Here is an 18,842-nt window from a genome sequence, read left to right on the forward strand (position 1 = left end):
GTTTCATGGTGTTGGCCAGGCTGGTCTCAAATTCCTGACCTCAAGTGATACACCTGCCTCAGCCTCCCAAAGTGCTGTGATTATCAGTGTGAGCCACCACGCCCAGCCTTTACGGGGTATATTTTTTCACTTATTCACACAAGTCCTTATTAGTTTGCTTTGGTCAATGTTACATGTAGGGGGAAGCAAAGTCTAATACTGGTGTTCCCTCAAATTATAGTTATACCTGCTTGGACAGTGAAAATAGATTCAAGATGATACTACAAATTTTTACTTTTAAATTACCTCAGTAAAGGGCAGATTCCGTCTAATCTATTTTATGAATAGACCTCAGTGAACCAAACTCTTTGTACATAGACCCCTGACTTTTCAGTTTTGGAAGGAGGAACTTGCTTAGAAATACAGGTGGCCATGCTTTTGTAGTAAATGTGCCTTTCTTTGTTTTTGTTACTGTTTTTCCTAAGTTAGTTTCTGAATTTCCTTTATTACTATTTACTATCCACACCAGGATATTTGAAGTAAAAACAGTAAATACATTCTAAAAAGACACAAAGAATGTGATTTCAGCTGAGGGAGTGTTTACTGAACATCAGGACTTTGCCCTGCACTGATAGGAGCTGGGGTGAGCAGGGGGAGGTGGTCTGCCCTCCAGGAACTTCATTTTTCTGTTAGATGGGATCCAAAAGAAATGGAAAATATCAGAAAAGACAGATTCTGTTTATTTGCTTTAACCACTTCAGACTTCCTAACTATCATGGGGCTCTGTCCCTATGTCTCATATATGCTGAGAGTATCTATTATATGTGCAACCTAAAAAATAATACAAAGCTTTTACTCATGACTTCATAACATTAGCAACAACAAAAATTTGTGTGACCTTGGCAGAACAAGTGTAAAGGCCATGAGAACAAGAACAATAATAGAAATTGCAACATAGTGGAGTGATAACCCGTACTTCCTATCTGAACACTTTCTGAAAAATTTACTTAACTTTTTTTTCCCCCTCACTAGGACAGTGGAGCATTGTTTTCACATGTGTGATAGAATGGTTATCTATTTCTTCATTGCTGCTTCTTATGCTCCATGGTAAGATACAGTCTTCCTATTTTTGAAGGTAGTGATTTTATAATTAGATTTCCTCACTCCTCCTTTCCTCTCTTCCTCTTGTCCCCACCCTCAGCCCTCATGTGTACACCACCTCCCCTCCTCCTGAACACATACGTGCATGCATTTTTTTTCCCATTCGATGTAGTCGGGTCAGATTGCATATTTGAAGGGGAGAATATTGCTGCTGTTTATAATATCTGGGTATTAGATTGTTCGAGAAGAAGTGCAAAGGTTTTGGTGGAGATAGGGTTTCACCATGTGTGCAGATAACTTGCTCACTCTTGAAATCTGTAACATTTGCTCTCCATATTGTTTCCCTGTACCTCTGCTGTTGTTCAGAACACTAGAAAATTGAATTGTTTAAGTGGAAATGCTGTAAATGTGTATGAGGAAAGCAAGCTTATTTATTTATTTTATTATTTTTTTGAGACAGAGTCTTGCTCTGTAGCCCAGGCTGCAGTGCAGTGGCGTAATCTCGGCTCACTGCAACCTCCGCCTCCCGAGTTCGAGAGATTCTTCTGCCTCAGCCTCCTGAGTAACTGGGATTACAGGCACGTGCCACCATGCCTGGCTAATTTTTGTATTTTTAGTAGAGATGGGGTTTCACCATGTTGACCAGGCTGGTCAGGAACTCCTGACCTCAAGTGATCCGCCCACCTTGATCTCCCAAAGTGCTGGGATTATAGGCGTGAGCCACCATGCCCGGCCTGTTTTTTTTTTATTTTCTGAGACAGGGTCTCACTCTGTCTCCCAGGCTGGAATGCAGTGGTGCGCCATCCCAGCTTACTACAACCTCCACCTCCCTGGTTCAAGTCATTCTCCCACCTCATTCTCCCAGGTAGCTGGGACTACAGGCATGTGCCACCACATGCAGCTAATTTTTGATTTTTTTGGTGGAGATAGGGTTTCACCATGTTGTCAATACCAGGTTGCTATCAAACTCTGACCTCAAGTGATATGCCTGCCTCTGCCTCCCAAAGTGTTGGGATTACAGGCATGAGCCACCATGTTCAGCCATTTTTGTTTGTTTGTTAGTTTTGAGACGGAGTCTCACTATGTTGCCCAGGCTGGAGTGCAGTGGCAGTGGCCCGTGTTCTCAGCTCACTGCAACCTCTGCCTTCCGGGTTCAAGCGATTCTCCTGCCTCAGCCTCTCGAGTAGCTGGGATTATAGGTGCCTGCCACCACATCCGGCTTCTTTGTTTGTTTTTTGAGACAGAGTCTCACTCTGTCACCAAGGCTGGAGTGCAGAGGCATGATCTCAGCTCACTGCAACCTCTGACTCCCAGGTTCAAGTGATTCTCCTGTGTCAGCCTTTGAGTAGCTGGGGCTACAGGCATGTGCCACCATGCCTGGCTAATTTTTGTATTTTTAGTAGAGATGAGGTTTCACCACATTGCCCAGGCTGGTCTCAAACTCCTGACCTCAAGTGATCTGCCCGCCTCAGCCTCCCAAAGTGCTGGGATTACAAGTGTGAGCCACCGCACCCAGCCTGTTTTTGAAATTTAAGCCATTTGTCTTCAATTCACCTCAAGTGCAGTAGCTACTATATAGCAAGTGTGTTTATCATTTCTTTTGCTGAGTAAGAGAACCAGCCACATGAGTTAACTATTTAAAATACCTGGTATTCTGTTCAGTGCCTTTGATCTTTCTGCCTTTTTGGTGCTGATCAAATATAATCTTTTGTTGCTTTGAAACTCTTTTTTTTTGAGACGGAGTCTAGCTCCGTCGCCCAGGCTGGAGTGCAGTGGCGCGATCTCGGCTCACTGTAAGCTCCGCCTCCCGGGTTTACGCCATTCTCCTGCCTCAGCCTCCCGAGAAGCTGGGACTACAGGCGCCCGCCATCTCGCCCGGCTAGTTTTTTGTATTTTTTAGTAGAGACGGGGTTTCACCGTGTAGATCAGGATGGTCTCGATCTCCTGACCTCGTGATCCACCCGTCTCGGCCTCCCAAAGTGCTGGGATTACAGGCTTGAGCCACCGCGCCCGGCTGAAACTCTTAATTAAAGAAACATTAGCTTTCCTCTACAAGACATAATCCAGTTTTAAAAACTCAGAAGCTTATATTTTGCTATCATCTACTGCAGTCATTAGAAACAGGATGCCTCTAGATTCTGGCTAATGCAGCATCAATGATTCAAAAGAAACCTGATTATCTGAAGGAGTAAAAAGTAAGTGCTATCTTTGCCCAGCATCTGACTAAATTATAGGTTGGCTTCATGTTGGAAGAAGAACACTGAAAGGCCTTTATGAATGGATATAAAATGCCCAGAACAATGCTTATTTCAGTAGGAACCTACAGGGTGTTCCAAACAGGATTCCTTACTTTAGTTATTTTAAATTCTTTAATTTAAAATAAGTAAATGAATAAAAAGAATTTAAATGTGAGCTGAGGAGTTAAATATCAGAGTAGGCAATTTGTTTACCTGTAGTTTTAGATATGTAGGCTGTACTTTTTCTATTTGGAAATGTGACTTTTGCAGTTATAGATAATCAGGACAACATTTGTTTTTTTCTCATTTATTCTTTTTTTTTTTTTTTCTTGAGACAGAGTTTTGCTCTTGTTGCCCAGGCTGGACTGGAGTGCAGTGGTGTGATCTCAGCTCACCACAACCTCTGCCTCCTGGGTTCAAGAGATTCTTCTGCCTCAGCCTCCCAAGTAGCTGGGATTAGAGGCACATGCCACCATAGGCACATGCCCAGCTAATTTTTTTGTATTTTTAGGAGAGACGGGGTTTCACCATGTTGGTCAGGTTGGTCTCCAACCCCTGACCTCAGGTGATCCACCCATATAAGCTTCCTAAATTGCTGAGATTATAGGTGTGAGCCATCGCACCTGGCCTCATTTATTTTATTTATTTATTTTTTTGAAACAGAGTCTTGTTCTGTCACCCAGGCTGGAATATAGTGGCGCTTTCTCAGCTCACTGAAACCTCTACCTCCTGGGTTCAAGTGATTCTCCTGCCTCACCCTCCCTAGCTGGAATTACAGGTGCCCACCACCATACCCAGCTAATTTTTATATTTTTAGTAGAGACTGGGTTCCACCATGTTGGCCAGGCTGGTCTTGAACTCCTGACCTGAAGTGATCTGCCAGCCTTGGCCTCCCAAAGTGCTGGGATTACAGATGTGAGCCACTGTTCCCGAACTTCTCATGTATTCTTAATATGAAGTTAATACAAATGAATTTGCAGCATTTTAAAATTCAGACCTCACAACAGTCCATGGTTAAATTCTAACAAAATGTCTTCCATAATATATGTTAGGAGTAATTCTTCTCATGTTCTGTCTTGGCAGAGAGACTGGTAATGGAGATACTTGGTTTGTGTATTAGGTATCCACTGTGGGTATGTGATCCTGGTTCAGGATTTTGTTCCAGGTTCTCATTAAGCTTTGTAAGCAATCTACTCCCAAATACACAGTCAGAAATTAAAGGGCAAGCAGTCTTGACCTCATTCTGCCTAATAGGGTAAGTTAGGCATCACAAGAGTGCTGGGACTCCCTTCTACTTGTCTGCTTTTAGCTGGTTCTATTTTTAAACCATGTCGAAACTAATTCTAAGTTTTTTGTTTTTTTTTTTTAGGCAGAATCTTGCTCTGTCGCCCAGGCTGGAGTGCAGTGGTGTGATCTCAGCTCACTGCAACCTCCACCTCCCGGGCTCAAGCGTTCTCCTGTCTCAGCCTCCCGAGCAACTTGGATTACAGGCACATGTCACCACGCCTGGCTAATTTTTGTATTTTTAATAGAGATGGGGTTTCATCATGTTGGCCAGGCTGGTCTTGAACTCCTGACCTCAAGGGATCCGTCCGCCTCGGCCTCCCAAAGTGCTGGGATTACAGATGTGAGCTCCCGGCCTAATTCTGAGTCTTAAAGATCGACTGACAAATTTGTCTTTGAGTTGCCTAATTTTACCTAAATTGCCCAAATGCCTCCTTGATGTGTTGAGTGCCTTTTCTTCCTGCTCTTATCCTAAGTCTTTCTCAGTTTTCAATGACACAGGTTCTATTAATTCCCTTCATTTATCACTTCTGTTCTTTGTTGTCATGTTTACATTTTTAGGTTAAATCTTCGTGAACTTGGACCCCTGGCATCTCACATGCGTTGGTTTATCTGGCTCATGGCAGCTGGAGGAACCATTTATGTATTTCTCTACCATGAAAAGTAAGAGAAAATAATTTACATTTGATAGTTTTAAAATCGACTGCCTAAATATCTGCATTGCAATATAATTTACTTTTATTCGTACTTCAAAATAGTAGAAATACATAAATAGAATATGTTATTTTTAATAAATCTTCAAAACCATTTGGTATCCATTATTAGTGGAAAGATTGCTGTGGAAAAACAAGAGTGGTACAGGCGTGGTATAATGCAGTTGAGGGGACATGGTGACCAGCCCCTTTGGAGTCCCTCAGACTTCATTTCTATAGCATGAAGAAAATTGGCCTTATTCTCTGTGATTCAGTCATCATGTGAGAAAAACAGCCATTTGTCAAGGTGTTTATGAAGGTCGGAGAAAATAGGTATTAAATGCTCAGCACAATATTTACCTAAAGAAGGGCCTATAGGGTATTCCAAAAAGGGTATCTTGAGAAAAAGGATGTTGGGAAGGACGTTGGAACTCTTAATATCCTAGCTCTAGGGTATTGCTTTTTAGCCAGTTATTCATAGCTGACAGTCCTAATTGTTGAGCAATATAAAAACAAAAGCTTATTGAAATTTAGCATCTTCGCTCTAGAGAAGACCTTCAAGGTCCCCTATTCCAGCTTCATGATTAAAAAGTCAGAACATTTAGGATATGCATCAAATTTGTGACTCATCTGGAAATTAGGACCCAAATATCCCAGTTCTGATTCCATTGCTCTTTTCGTTACCCTGTATGTTTGAATTTGAGAAACACACAACCATGAAATCTTTGTCATTGGGTTTATTTACAGTTCATTAAATTCTTTATCTATTGTGCTTGGCAGAATGGCTCTCAGAATTGAACATAATTTGTGTTTATCAGAAAGTACCAAATTGTTTTCCCCTTTCAGAAGAAGAAAATGGTAGTTTTCACTACTTTTTGGCTCTGAAATTCACTTAAATACCTTTTTACCATAATTAGCATTGCTGAGTACTGTTATATATTATAATATATATAAGTCCAAGGGAACAGTTTGCTTCTTGGACTCAAATCTCTTATTTATATCCTTGAATAAAATAGGAAGTCAAGAAAGGCAACTATCTTTTCTCCTTTTGCCGGCCTTCTGGTGTAAACAAAACCCATAAACCCATTCTTCCCCTATATGATTATTTCATGGTAGGCTTTGAGTATAAAATACGATGAATGAGGTATGAGTCACCCTTGGCCATTCAGTTTGGCGGACATTAGGGAGTACCTAAATTGTTCCAGGTACTATTCTAGGATTTACAGATCAAAACATAATTAAATCTTGGTTCCTGCCTTTTAGGAGCTTATAGTCTGGTTTGATTAGGCTGAAAGGTAATTTAAATTTCAGTACAATGTATTTCTTAGAATTTTTAGATCTTTTGTAGTCTAATGTGATGAACGTTAAAATTATAGTTTGTGCAGGTGCAAAATAAAGAGACAGACAGAATTACAGGTCCTTTCCTTAGGGTTTGCTGTTCCTTTTTGCTGATAAACTAGGCTCCAGGCTGCATCTCCATTCATCTTCTGAATTTCACTTATAGCTATGGATTGGAATGATAATGAAAGCAGACACTCTAGGATCAGAAGAGGAAATCTTTTACAAGGTGGAGTGGGTTAAACGATAACTACTTTTGGCAGAAAACATTTTCTTTTTTTTTTTTTTTTTTTTGAGATGGAGTCTCGCTCTGTTGCCCAGGCTGGATGGAGTGCAGTGGCGTGATCTCGGCTGACTGCAAGCTCCGCCTCCCAAGTTCACGCCGTTCTCCTGCCTCAGTCTCCTGAGTAGCTGGGACACAGGCGCCCACCACCACGCCCGGCTAATTTTTTTTTGTATTTTTGGTAGAGATGGGGTTTCACGGTGTTAATGTTAACCAGGATGGTCTCGATCTCCTGACATTGTGATCTGCCTGCCTCGGCCTCCCAAAGTGCTAGAATTACAGGCGTGAGCCACTGCACCTGGCTGGCAGAAAACATTTTCTAGGTAGCATGTGGGATTTGATGCCTTTTCAACTCTGAAAGAAATGCTAGTTCCTTGTTACTCAACTACTGTGTTTTAGTTAGAGGCCTAGTGGTTGCCTACTGAGAAATAATGTTGTATTTGAATAGTTAAGAGTTTACATTTCTTTCTCAAAAGTAGAAAGGAAAGGCTGGTATGTAAATGTTAGGTGTTATAGAAATGCATAAGTTAAATTAACTGCACTTCTGTTCCTACAGGTATAAGGTGGTTGAACTCTTTTTCTATCTCACAATGGGATTCTCTCCAGCCTTGGTGGTGACGTCAATGGTAAGACATGGCTTCAGAATTTTAGTTATTTTCTTTTAAACTGCTGAAACTTAATATGATTATAGATATATGTAGCTTTTCTTTCTGAAGTTATGTCCATTAATTAGCGACTGAAAAGAAAAATAACATAAATAATGAAGTGTTTAGCTGGGCATGGTGGCATGTGCCTGTAGTCCCAGCTACATGGGAGGCTGAGGCAGGAGGATTGCTTGAGCCCAGGAGGTTGAGGCTGTGGTGAGCTTTGTTCATGCCACTGCACTATAGCCTGAGGAACAGAGCGAGACCCTGTCTCAAAAAAATAATAAAAATAATGAAGTGTGCCAGCAACTCGTAAGCTTGCACTAGGCACCATGTACATTTTGGGAAAGCTATAAATTTAGATATGTTTCTGTCTTTATGGTACTTTCCTGAATCAGAACCAGAATAGGTTCAGAGAGAAATTTTTCAAATCCCTTTACTCTTACTTTTACTTTCCCTTGCTTTTAAGTCATAAGTCAAGCACTTTTTTTTGTTTGTTCTGTTTTCTAAGGCAAGCATGTTTTTTTTTCCCCCTTTTACTTTGCTTGACTATATCTTTTGGGGATTTTTGTGGGTAAAGTGTAACATTACCTGTAATAGGCAGTTGCATGTATATATTTGAATTCCCTTTCAAATTGAATTACTGTTGAGAAGTCTGTGTGTATCTGTCTTTTTGAAATGAAAATATATTATTACAACTTCATGGTTCCATCCACCTGGTGACCAGGCCTTTGGCTTATATATTCCAGTATCTTAGGCTCTAGGCACTATATTAATTAAGGAGATCCCAATGTGTTTAGTTTGAACTCTTTTGAGCCTATGTCATTCAGAAGAACTGTTCTTATGATTTCACTCCTAATCTCATAGGCACATTGTAAGAACTTTTTTTTTTTTTTTTTTTGTGGGGACAGAGCCTTGCTCTGTCACCTGGGCTGGAGTGCAGTGGTGCAATCTTGGCTCACTGCAACCTCTGCCTTCTGAGTTCAAGCGATTCTCCCACCTCAGCCTCCTAAGTAGCTGGGATTACAGATGCCGGCTGCAACCCTTGGCTAATTTTTTGTCTTTTTAGTAGAGACAGGGTTTCACCATATTGGCCAGTCTGATCTTGAACTCCTGAGCTCAGGTGATGCACCCGCCTCCATCTCCCAAAGTGCTGGGATTATAGGTATAAGCTTCACGCCTAGCTATAAGAACATCATTCTGTGATAGTTTTTTTCCTGGTCACAAAAACACCTATAAAAGGTTTAAGACTTTCAAATCTGGTTCTGTTTTTTCAGGGGATGTCTTTACGAGACTATAACAAAATACTTTTTTTTGAGATATGAGGTTTATGATGGCTTTAATAATTACCTAGCACCCAAAATACATATAGATGGTATAAGCAACAGGGAATGGTTAGGAGGAGTGTAGTGACAGAAATGAGAAAATCAGCCTTGAAGGCCATGTGGTTAGAGGGCATTTCAGGACACCCAAAGCAATATAAGCAAGGTTTGTGCAGCCTAATTATTAGAGTAGAATTTCAAGCAAATTCCCTCTGGGTATCATAAGAGCAGGTTTATCCAGTAATTTTACTAGCCTAAATCTGTAATTGATATTTCCATAAGTGGTACAATAGCAGGTGAGTAATGTTTCTGATAATCAAGCAGGATGATCCCCCACATTGCCTTCATAGAAAGGATAAAATTGATCCTCTAGTAAATAAACTGCCTAACAGAACAAAACTCAACAATTTTTAAAGGAATACAACAGAATCTTTACTGTAGCAACTTAGCATATACCATAAGTAAATATTATCAGAAATCAATAATAATGTAATAAAATAAATAATAAATATATAATAAATAAATATTACCAGTTAGGCAAGAAACTGGAAAATGACACATACCTAAGGGAAAGCAAATCAATTTCAGAATCAAGCAGGCAAATACAGTTTCTACTAAAGAAAAAGAGATCATGAAATTTGATAAAATATTTGATTGGGGAAAGTTCAGGCTGCTATGGGAGCATTACAGAAGTACCAGAGGAAGTGATATTTCAGCTGATTTGGAAAAACATGTAGGAGCTGAGAGATGGAAGGGGTGAGGCAAATGTTACAGGTAGAGAATACAGCATGAAGGAAGCCCACAGAAGAGGAAAGCACCAGCATCTTTGGAGAAATGAAAATAGTTCATTGTTTGTAACATAAACTACATGTACCAGCTTGAGTTATGTACGTATGCATAGTGGGGGCAGGTATGCAGGTAGCACAAGTCTTTTTTTTTTTTTTTTTTTTTGAGACAGAGTCTTGCCCTGTGGCCCAGGCTGGACTGCAGTGGCCGGATCTCAGCTCACTGCAAGCTCCGCCTCCCGGGTTCACGCCATTCTCCTGCCTCAGCCTCCCCAGTAGCTGGGACTACAGGTGCCCGCCACCTCGCCCGGCTAGTTTTTTGTATTTTTTAGTAGAGGCGGGGTTTCACCGTGTTAGCCAGGGTGGTCTCGATCTCCTGACCTCGTGATCCGCCCGTCTCGGCCTCCCAAAGTGCTGGGATTACAGGCTTGAGCCACGGCACCCGGCCAACCACTAACAAAGTAACAGAAGGAATGAAGTAACAAAGCAAAGCAACTAACACAGTAACAGAATGAATGAAAATGAGAATCTTTGGTTCTGGTCAGAATCATGGGTATTAGACTTATCCTTCTGCCGTCAAGAACTGTAAAGCTGGAAAAGGAATAAAGGCAACTGTTTTTTAGCTCTGAACACAGTACAGGACTATGATCCCTGAGGGAAGAGAAACCAAGAAAATGAACTTTGAATTCACCCAGTTGTTTCCTTGGAGACACTTTCCAAACAGCAACAAAAGGAGGTAAAGCCCAGAGAACCGCAGCCTGGGTGGAGGAAACAGAAATTACACTTCAAGCTACCGACAAGGCTGCAGTTTGTGGGGCAGGGTATGGAAGAGGAGGGAGCTGCTCAGGGAGGATGCTTCAGAAATCCATAAAGCAGTTTCCTTGAGTCATTGTCCAGATATCAAGCTGAATTTGTGCAGGGCAAAACTCTGCAAGCTCCAGTTGCAAATAACTCTTAGAAGGCTGGAAGATAAATGGAGATTCCAGACAGTGCCCAGTGCTGAGAGCCATTGAAGTTCCAACCAGCCAGAGTTCACAGATGGTGCTGGACATCCCAGGCACTCAGTTGACCCTGCCAAGGCCACAGCTTAGGCGTAGAGCTACTCTATCCCTAGAGAGAGGGCTACTCTAGAACTACCATAACAAGGCCCAAACAAACCTCGAAAGGATAAAATTGATCCTCCAGTAAGTAAACCGCCTAACAGAACAAAACTCAACAATTTTTGAAGGAATACAACAGAATCTTTACTGTAACAACTTAGCATGTACCATAAGTAAATATTATCAGAAATCAATAATAATGTAATAAAATAAATAATAAATATGTAATAAATATTACTAGTTAGGCAAGAAACTGGAAAGTGACACATACCTAAGGGAAAACAGATCAATAGACACAGATCAAAAGACAGGAGAGAGACTGAGATTCCCACACGAGGAGTTTAAAACAGATGAGGAATCTCAGAAAATACATGGAGACTATGAAGAAGAATCCACATGGAGATTCCAGATCCCAAAACTGTGATGTCTTGTGGAAAAAAAAAATTATTGGAGGGATTTAATAACAGATTGGATATTGTAGAAGCAAAGGTCAGTGAACTTGAAGCCAGGTCAGTAGAAACTATACAAACTGAAGCAAGAGAGAAAAGAGTGATTTAAAAATGAACAAAAGGAGAAAGAAATTGGGGCAGTTTTTGGTTTTGAGTTTTCTGTTTTATGGGTTTTTTTTTTTTTTTAAGAAATATTAGTTACAACTTTTCCAAATTTGATGAAAAATATCAACCTAGAGATCCACAAAGCACAAGGAGGCCTGAGCAGGATAAACACTAAGAAAACTACAAAGAAAAGACCTTAAAATCAGCCAGAGAGAGAAAAAAGAGCAAGGAGAGAAGATGACCACTGACATTTTATCAGCATTCATGGGAGCAGGAATACAATGTAATGGCACATTTAAAATGCTGAAAGGAGCCAGGTGCGGTGGCTCACGCATGTAATTCCAGCACATTGGAGGCTGAGGTGGGTGGATCACATGAAGTCAGGGGTTCAAGACCAGCCTGGTCAACATGGTGAAACCCCATCTCTACTAAAAATACAGAACTTAGCTAGGCATGGTGGCAGAGCTCCTGTAATCCCTGTAATCAAGAGGCTGAGGCTGAGGCAGGAAAATTGCCTGAACTCAAGAGGCAGAGGTTGTAGGAGGTTGTAGTGAGCTGAGGTCAGGCCACTGCCCTCCAGCCTAGGCAACAGCACGAGACTCCATCTCAAAAATAAATAAAATAAAATAAATAAAGTGCTGAAAGGAAAATAAAAAACAAAAAAACCCTATCAACTTCAAGTTGAAGTTAGGTCAGTTTAGTAACATTAATGTCAAAAATTTAACCAGGGAGGCTGAGGTGGGCAGATTACTTGAGGTCAGGAGTTTGAGACCAGCCTGGCCAACATGGCAAAACCCCGTCTCTACTAAAAATACAAAAATTAGCTGGGCATGGTGATGGGCACCTGTAATCCCAGCTACTCGGAAGGCTGAGGCAGGAGAATCACTAGAACACAGGAGGCGGAGGTTGCAGTGAGCCAAGATCGCACCATTGCACTCCAGCCTGGGCAATGGAGCAAGACGCTGTGTCTAAATAAATAAATAAAAGCAGGATTGCTAGAAATAATGAATTTGTATGTAAATACGTGGCTATTTTTCATTTCTTAATTTCTTCACAAGATAGCTTGGGGGTTTCTGACATGTAGAAGTAAAGTAGATGACAACAATGGATGGGGTGGAGAAATAGAAGCACATTGTTTTAAGGGTCTTAACTTTGTGTAGGGGATATAATAATAAAGGTACATTGTGATGAGTTAAGGATGCACACTGTAATCCATAGAATAACCACCACTGGCTGGGCGCGGTGGCTCACGCCTATAATCCCAGCAGTTTGGGAGGCTGAGGCGGGTGGATCACAAGGTCAGGAGTTTGAGACCATCCTGACCAACATGATGAAACACCATCTCTACTAAAAATACAAAAATTAGCTGGGTGTGGTGGTACGCACCTGTAATCCCATCTACTTGGGAGGCTGAGGCAGGAGAATCCACTTGAACCCGGGAGGCAGAGGTTGCAGTGAGCTGAGATCATGCCTGGGCAACAGAATGAGACTCCATCTCACAAAAAGAGAATAACTACCACCACCACCAACAACAACAAAAGCAAAATAAATGTTATAGTTACGTAATCAAGAGGAAAGATAAAATGGAATCCCAAAGTTACTCAATTTAATCTAAAGCAGGTGGGGAAATTGGAAGATGGAAACAAAGCATAGATGAAACCAAATAGAAAACAGAGAGCAAGATGGGATGCTTCAATACAACCATATCACTAATTAGGTACCTCTTATATAGTAGCAATTACATCACAGTGGACCGAACACTCCAATTAAAAGGCAGAGATTGTCAGACTGGATAAAAAAGTTTTCTGATCTGTATAATGGGGATAATAGTACCTAATTTTAGGGTCGTTGTGAAGATTAAATGAATAAATATATGAAGTGCTTCAAACAGTGTCTGGCACATAGTTACAATAATGACAATGAAAAAAAAATTCTGTTTTGATACAGAATTAACTATGTTCTAGGTCTTTGAAAGTTGAGGTATATGTGGTGTCTTAAGAATACCTGTTAACAGAATATATGTCAAAACTAACCTGTGTACTTGGTTTGGTGTCTTGCTTGTTCTGGCAGAAAGGAAAAAAAAAGGATATTTTGGAACAGTGACCAGCCACGTGATTTTGTTCAGGCCACTTCACTGCTCTGGCCTTAGTCTCCTCACTTCTGCAATAAGGGGGTTGTGTTAGATGAATGACTCTTACCATTTGGGAGTCCCTATGCCCCTTTGGGAATCTGATGACAGCCTTACCCCTATCCTAGAAGAGGGCTCCTAATACACACACAAATAATTTTGTATAATGTGTATTCATTGCTGTATAACCTTGAGGAATTAATAGCGTGTGGTATTTTGTCTGTGTTACTTTTTAAATAAAAATAAATCTGGCTGAAGTCCTTCCTTACCAAGGTTAGGAAGAAATCTGATGTCAGTCCATTCGGATTGGCTCCTTACCTTTTTTTTTTTTTTTTTTTTTTGAGATGGATTCTCGCTCTGTTGCCCAGGCTGGAATGCAGTGGTGTGATCTCAGCTCACTGCAAGCTCCACCTCCCAGGTTTACGCCATTCTCCTGCCTCAGCCTCCCGAGTAGCTGGTGCCCGCCACCACACCCGACTAATTTTTGTATTTTTAGTAGAGACGGGGTTTCACCATGTTAGCCAGGATGGTCTTGATCTCCTGACCTCGTGATCCGCCCGCCTCGGCCTCCTAAAGTGCTGGGATTATAGGCATGAGCCACCGCGCCCGGCCCCCCATCTTTTGATCCTACACAAAACATGGGGGCTTCTGTGAACTTTGAAAAAGGACTGATGCTCACAACTGGTCCTAGATCCTCACACCTGGTCCTTAGCTCATGATGGTCAATTGTTGCCTTGCTTTTAGCCGAGGCCCTTGGGGCCTATTCTAATTAGGTGCCTGAATTAGAGCTTCCCTTTACTCTTGTGGGGCTCACAAGACTGCTGCCCAGTGCTCAGGCCCCTGGGACACCCACACACCTATCCCCTTCCAAGGCCCTGCCATGATCTGCCTTAGGTTTCCGCTCACTCTGAAGAACTTGTCTCCTTTCTATTCCTAGTCCTCAGAAATCCAGGGGACTGACTTGCTTCTTCAGCAGCTTCTAAGCATTGCCTGTATTCTCTCTCCTCATTCATACAAGCCATTTTAATCTTGTAGATGGGCCTCGATCTTTGAAAACCAAGAACGGCCTAAAATATTCTCCCTTCTGCCCTAAGACACACAAGAATATTAACTTATTGCTAAGATAAGCAATGGCCAGGCTCAAAGACAAAAAGGCCTGGAGATACCTAGAAGGCTAGGAAATATTTTGTACTAATTGATCTATGATCTCAGAGGTCACTTCTAGTTACTATTTTCTTGCGTCAGCCTTAAGGAATCTGTAAGCTCACATAAGCAGGGGAAGTCTCAAAGAAGCAATCAGTGTAGAACAGTGTTTGAGAAGGACAAAGGGAAGTGAATACCCTGGCTGAGATGTAAATTATAAATAGAGTGGCTTGGGCCTGCCTTAGTGGGGAAGAAAGCATTTAAAGGGGAAGATGAGAACAGAGGATTGCACTTTATTAAAATGAACTTCTGTGTCTGACTGTGATTGCACTTTACTTAAATATGCTGTAAATGAGCAGAATGTTCTGCTTTTTCATTTGAGACTTGTAATGTGATTGCTTGCTCAACTCAAGATTGTCAGTCCAAAGGGCAGTCCAGGTCGAAGTATGAGAGACTTTTTTTATGTTTGGTTCATGTTTACAGATCAGGATTGTGTTCACACAGCTTCTTCATTGTCTAGAAAATCAAGAGCCTTAGAGGGAATTACAGTTATCTGTAGCTTGCCATGCAGAGTAACATCAAACCCTTTTTATTTATTTTTTTTTCCCTTTTGACAGAACAATACTGATGGACTTCAGGAACTTGCCTGTGGGGGCTTAATTTATTGCTTGGGAGTTGTGTTCTTCAAGAGTGATGGCATCATTCCATTTGCCCATGCCATCTGGCACCTGTTTGTGGCCACAGCAGCTGCAGTGCATTACTACGCCATTTGGAAATACCTTTACCGAAGTCCTACAGACTTTATGCGGCATTTATGACCAATCTGTACTAAGTCTCCAAACCAGTATTATTTCAATTATGGCACTTGGGAGTGGGGTGAGAGCTGAACATTGCACAGAGAAAGAAAAAAAAAATAAGATAACTGCACTGACTTTCTTTATATATTTTGAATATAATTACTGTGAAAGTATAAAGGCTGTGTTCTGGAATTTTCCCCCTCACAGCAAATAAATAAGGTAGTGAATTAATTATTCATTCCATTCCACTATCATGAAGGACTCTGAATAGACTCGGCCAACTGATGTTTACAAACTAGAATTTTGTATTTTAATTTTACAGATTTTACTACATGATTTTTCTAAATTACTATGTCAGGTTGTAAAAGTCAGTGCAATAACAAAGCTTCCTTTTTAAGAAGAGAATTGTTTCTATCACTTTCCCATTCACTAGGTAAAGAATCATGGACAGAACTTACACTACTTTTTACCATGTTTCATCTTGGCATAACATGGTTCTTTTTTAAATAGAAACTTTAGTTTTTTGTAAATTTTTAAAAAAATATTTCATTGATACGCATCTCTGCGGGTCCTCATTCATGTTGTGAATTTTTGCAGCAAGCAGTCAACATTCCACAAATGAACAAACATTATACCTCTTCTGATAGTTTTATTAAGCATGGAGAAATTGCCAATTTTTAAAAACTGCAGTTTTCCAAACTTTTCTGCCAACCTCTTACTCTGAATTCAGTGCTGCTTTGGGACACATACTTGACCTAGCTTGGTTTACCAGTGATGGAAAAGTATTTTGATATCATTAACTTTTTCAAAAGATCCAACTTTTTCTCTATGCCTTTGCCACATTCTCTTCAGGGTCTCTTTCCACAGTGGATGAGTATTTTATCTGTATTAGGACAGTATTGTTGGGATGGCCATCTGCTGGAAACTCCTGAAGAGCTTTATGTATTACAGTGAGCAGTTGTATTGCCTGTTTGGTGCCCAGTGGTTAAGTCATTGTCACTTAGCTTGATATTGTCAGTTTGATATTTATTTTAAATTGTGGAACTAGATGCACACATTCACATTTCTGCCTTTCCTTTGCATCTTCCAATATATTGTGTGTGTGTGTGGTTTTTTTTTCCTAGAAAAATATTTAAAGCATTGTTTGACAGGTAGAAACTCATGTATCTGGTAGTCCATGAGTTATATCCTGGCTCAGTGGAGTGATATTTATGTATTATTTTTACTTTTCTCTCAGTGTCTTATATTAAGATTAATATGTTGTTAATAGTTGCTTTGTCGGTTAATCTCTGTTGTTGGTGTTTTAATACATGAAATAGGCTTGCCTTTAGATCGGGTGCTGATATTACCTGTTTCCTAGTAATCGACTGAGCAAATGGTCAGCAGAATTCTTGGTTTGATGATAAGCTTATTAATTGAAATTTTTTGCTGATAGGGCTTTAAAAGAGGTTTATTTTGTGTATGTTTAGAACTCTGATTTTGATGAATTATATGGGAACGAGAAACAGAAGAAGTGGTATTTGCTGGTGAGTTAAATAGGCAAGGTACCCAGTGATAACACCAACCAAACCACTCCTATCTGCATGATTCTGAACATCTGGTTGCCTGTTGTTTTACTGTGTATAGTTTATTTTTAATATATTAACTTTGGATTCATCTAAGGTCTGCTCAAAAGTAACACTGTCAAAACCACTAATATGTATGTAAACATTGTGCTGTATACTACAATAAAGTTGTTACTTGGATTTGTTCCACTGTCTCTGAATTAGATGACTGTGAAAATAATAATGCATATTTGAGAGTTTGAGCTCATCCAGCATTTGTAATTTGTATACTAGTTTAAAAAAAAAAAAAAAAAGTCCGAATGGAAAGAAAAACAAATATGCCCTGTCACTTAGCACTTTCTAGTCTACTTTTTTTTTTGAGACGGAGTCTCGCTCTGTCGCCCAAGCTGGAGTGCAGTGGCGCAATCTCCGCTCGCTGCAAGCTCCGCCCCCCGGGTTCACGCCATTCTCCTGCCTCAGCCTTCCCAGTAGCTGGGACTACAGGTGCCCGCCGCCACGCCCGGCTAATTTCTTGTATTTTTTTTTTAGTAGAGATGGTGTTTCACCATGTTAGCCAGGATGGTCTCCATCTCCTAACCTCGTGATCTGCCCACCTTGGCCTCCCAAAGTGCTGGGATTACAGGCTCTAGTCTACTTTTTAATAATTGAAATGCCAGAGCCAGCTCAAACATTAATCAACAGACATTTTCAGTTTAAAATACACTAGTCAGGACCTAATGATTTCAAGTTTTTTAGATGATGTGTCTTTACCAAGATAAACCTTTTGGTTTAGCATATAGAATATTAAAATATTCTATAGGACTGAGGTTAGCAGTCTTTTATGTTACCAACCAGACAAATAACAGATTATAAACCTAACAACTCTCCGAGTGTTAGACACCATTCTGCCTCTCCTGTAGTGCGGGAAACCAGGGCCAGAGAAGTTTAACTGCTTCATCCTAAATCAGGGAGCTGGAACAGCAGCTAGCTCTATCTGATTCCGAAGGCTCCCGTTCACTCTATACCACTGCATTTCTAGAGTCAGCAAAAACAAATAAAACAAACTTGAACTAAAAATTCATCAGGCATGGACAGAAAAGAAAACACTATTCACGTGGTTTAGAACCTCAATAATCCCTCGGATAACTCTCTGTCAAATCTAATTTTGAGGATCGAGTGTCTTGAAGTGTAATGATTCCCAAGAGTTCTGTCCTCTAGGTCAGTGGTGTGACCTCATCCATTTCTAGAGTGTCCCCACTATTGTGCTGTCACCTCAGTATGTCCAGCCTTAAACTATTTTCTAAGGACTAGACCTCTCTCTAACCAGCTGCCTAAATGCTCCCAGACATATTGAATTGACACAAGCCATCCCAAACTGATTTCATTATCTTTCCTCATCCTAGCACCAAACCTATTTTCTGAAATTTCCCAACTTAGTTAATGGCATGGCCACAGCCATCTGTTCATTCATGCATCCTTGATTTCTTGCACCCCCCCCCAGATCCAACAGGTCAGCAGAACTATCACCCCTGCCTTTCTCACAACTCCTTGATCTGGTTCCTCACCTCTCTTCGCACTGCAAGGTCCTAAAAAGACCTACTTAGCTGTCATCAGACTACAGCAGCCACCTCCTCATTTGTATCCCTGCCACTGCTTACACCCCTCAAATGAGCTCATCCTCCACACTGTACCAGCATTATCTTCCCAAAATAAAATCTGAGCATGTGTCTCGATGCTCCAAAACTTCCACCGACTATTATCCTATAAGATTCACACCAGATGCTTTAGCATGGACTCTTCACATGCTGACTCCGCCTGATTGGCCCTCTCCCCAGCTGAACCCCACTTGACATCAGCCCTGCTAGTGATTTTCACAGCCTCCCCCACAACACACATGCCCTCATGGTGCTT

The 18,842-nt window shown here is 40.9% G+C and overlaps 1 protein-coding gene across 2 annotated transcripts in view; it reads left to right on the forward strand.

Annotated features, from left to right (window-relative positions):
• Nucleotides 1–17,141, forward strand: part of MMD (monocyte to macrophage differentiation-associated) — a 30,409-nt gene extending 13,268 nt beyond the window's left edge. Inside the window, exons 4-7 of one of the 2 annotated variants that reach the window (XM_011953749.1) lie at nucleotides 1,012–1,086; nucleotides 5,163–5,264; nucleotides 7,471–7,540; nucleotides 15,208–17,141. In XM_011953749.1, the coding sequence (XP_011809139.1) occupies nucleotides 1,012–1,086; nucleotides 5,163–5,264; nucleotides 7,471–7,540; nucleotides 15,208–15,408 (448 nt within the window). In that variant the 3' untranslated portion in view covers nucleotides 15,409–17,141. The remainder of the gene's footprint in view (nucleotides 1–1,011; nucleotides 1,087–5,162; nucleotides 5,265–7,470; nucleotides 7,541–15,207) is intronic. The other variant, XM_011953750.1, reaches the window with a different exon arrangement.
• Nucleotides 17,142–18,842: the final 1,701 nt, after the last annotated feature.

Source organism: Colobus angolensis, unplaced genomic scaffold (assembly GCF_000951035.1).
Source record: "Colobus angolensis palliatus isolate OR3802 unplaced genomic scaffold, Cang.pa_1.0 Scaffold37, whole genome shotgun sequence".
NCBI classification, from domain to species: domain Eukaryota; kingdom Metazoa; phylum Chordata; class Mammalia; order Primates; family Cercopithecidae; genus Colobus; species Colobus angolensis.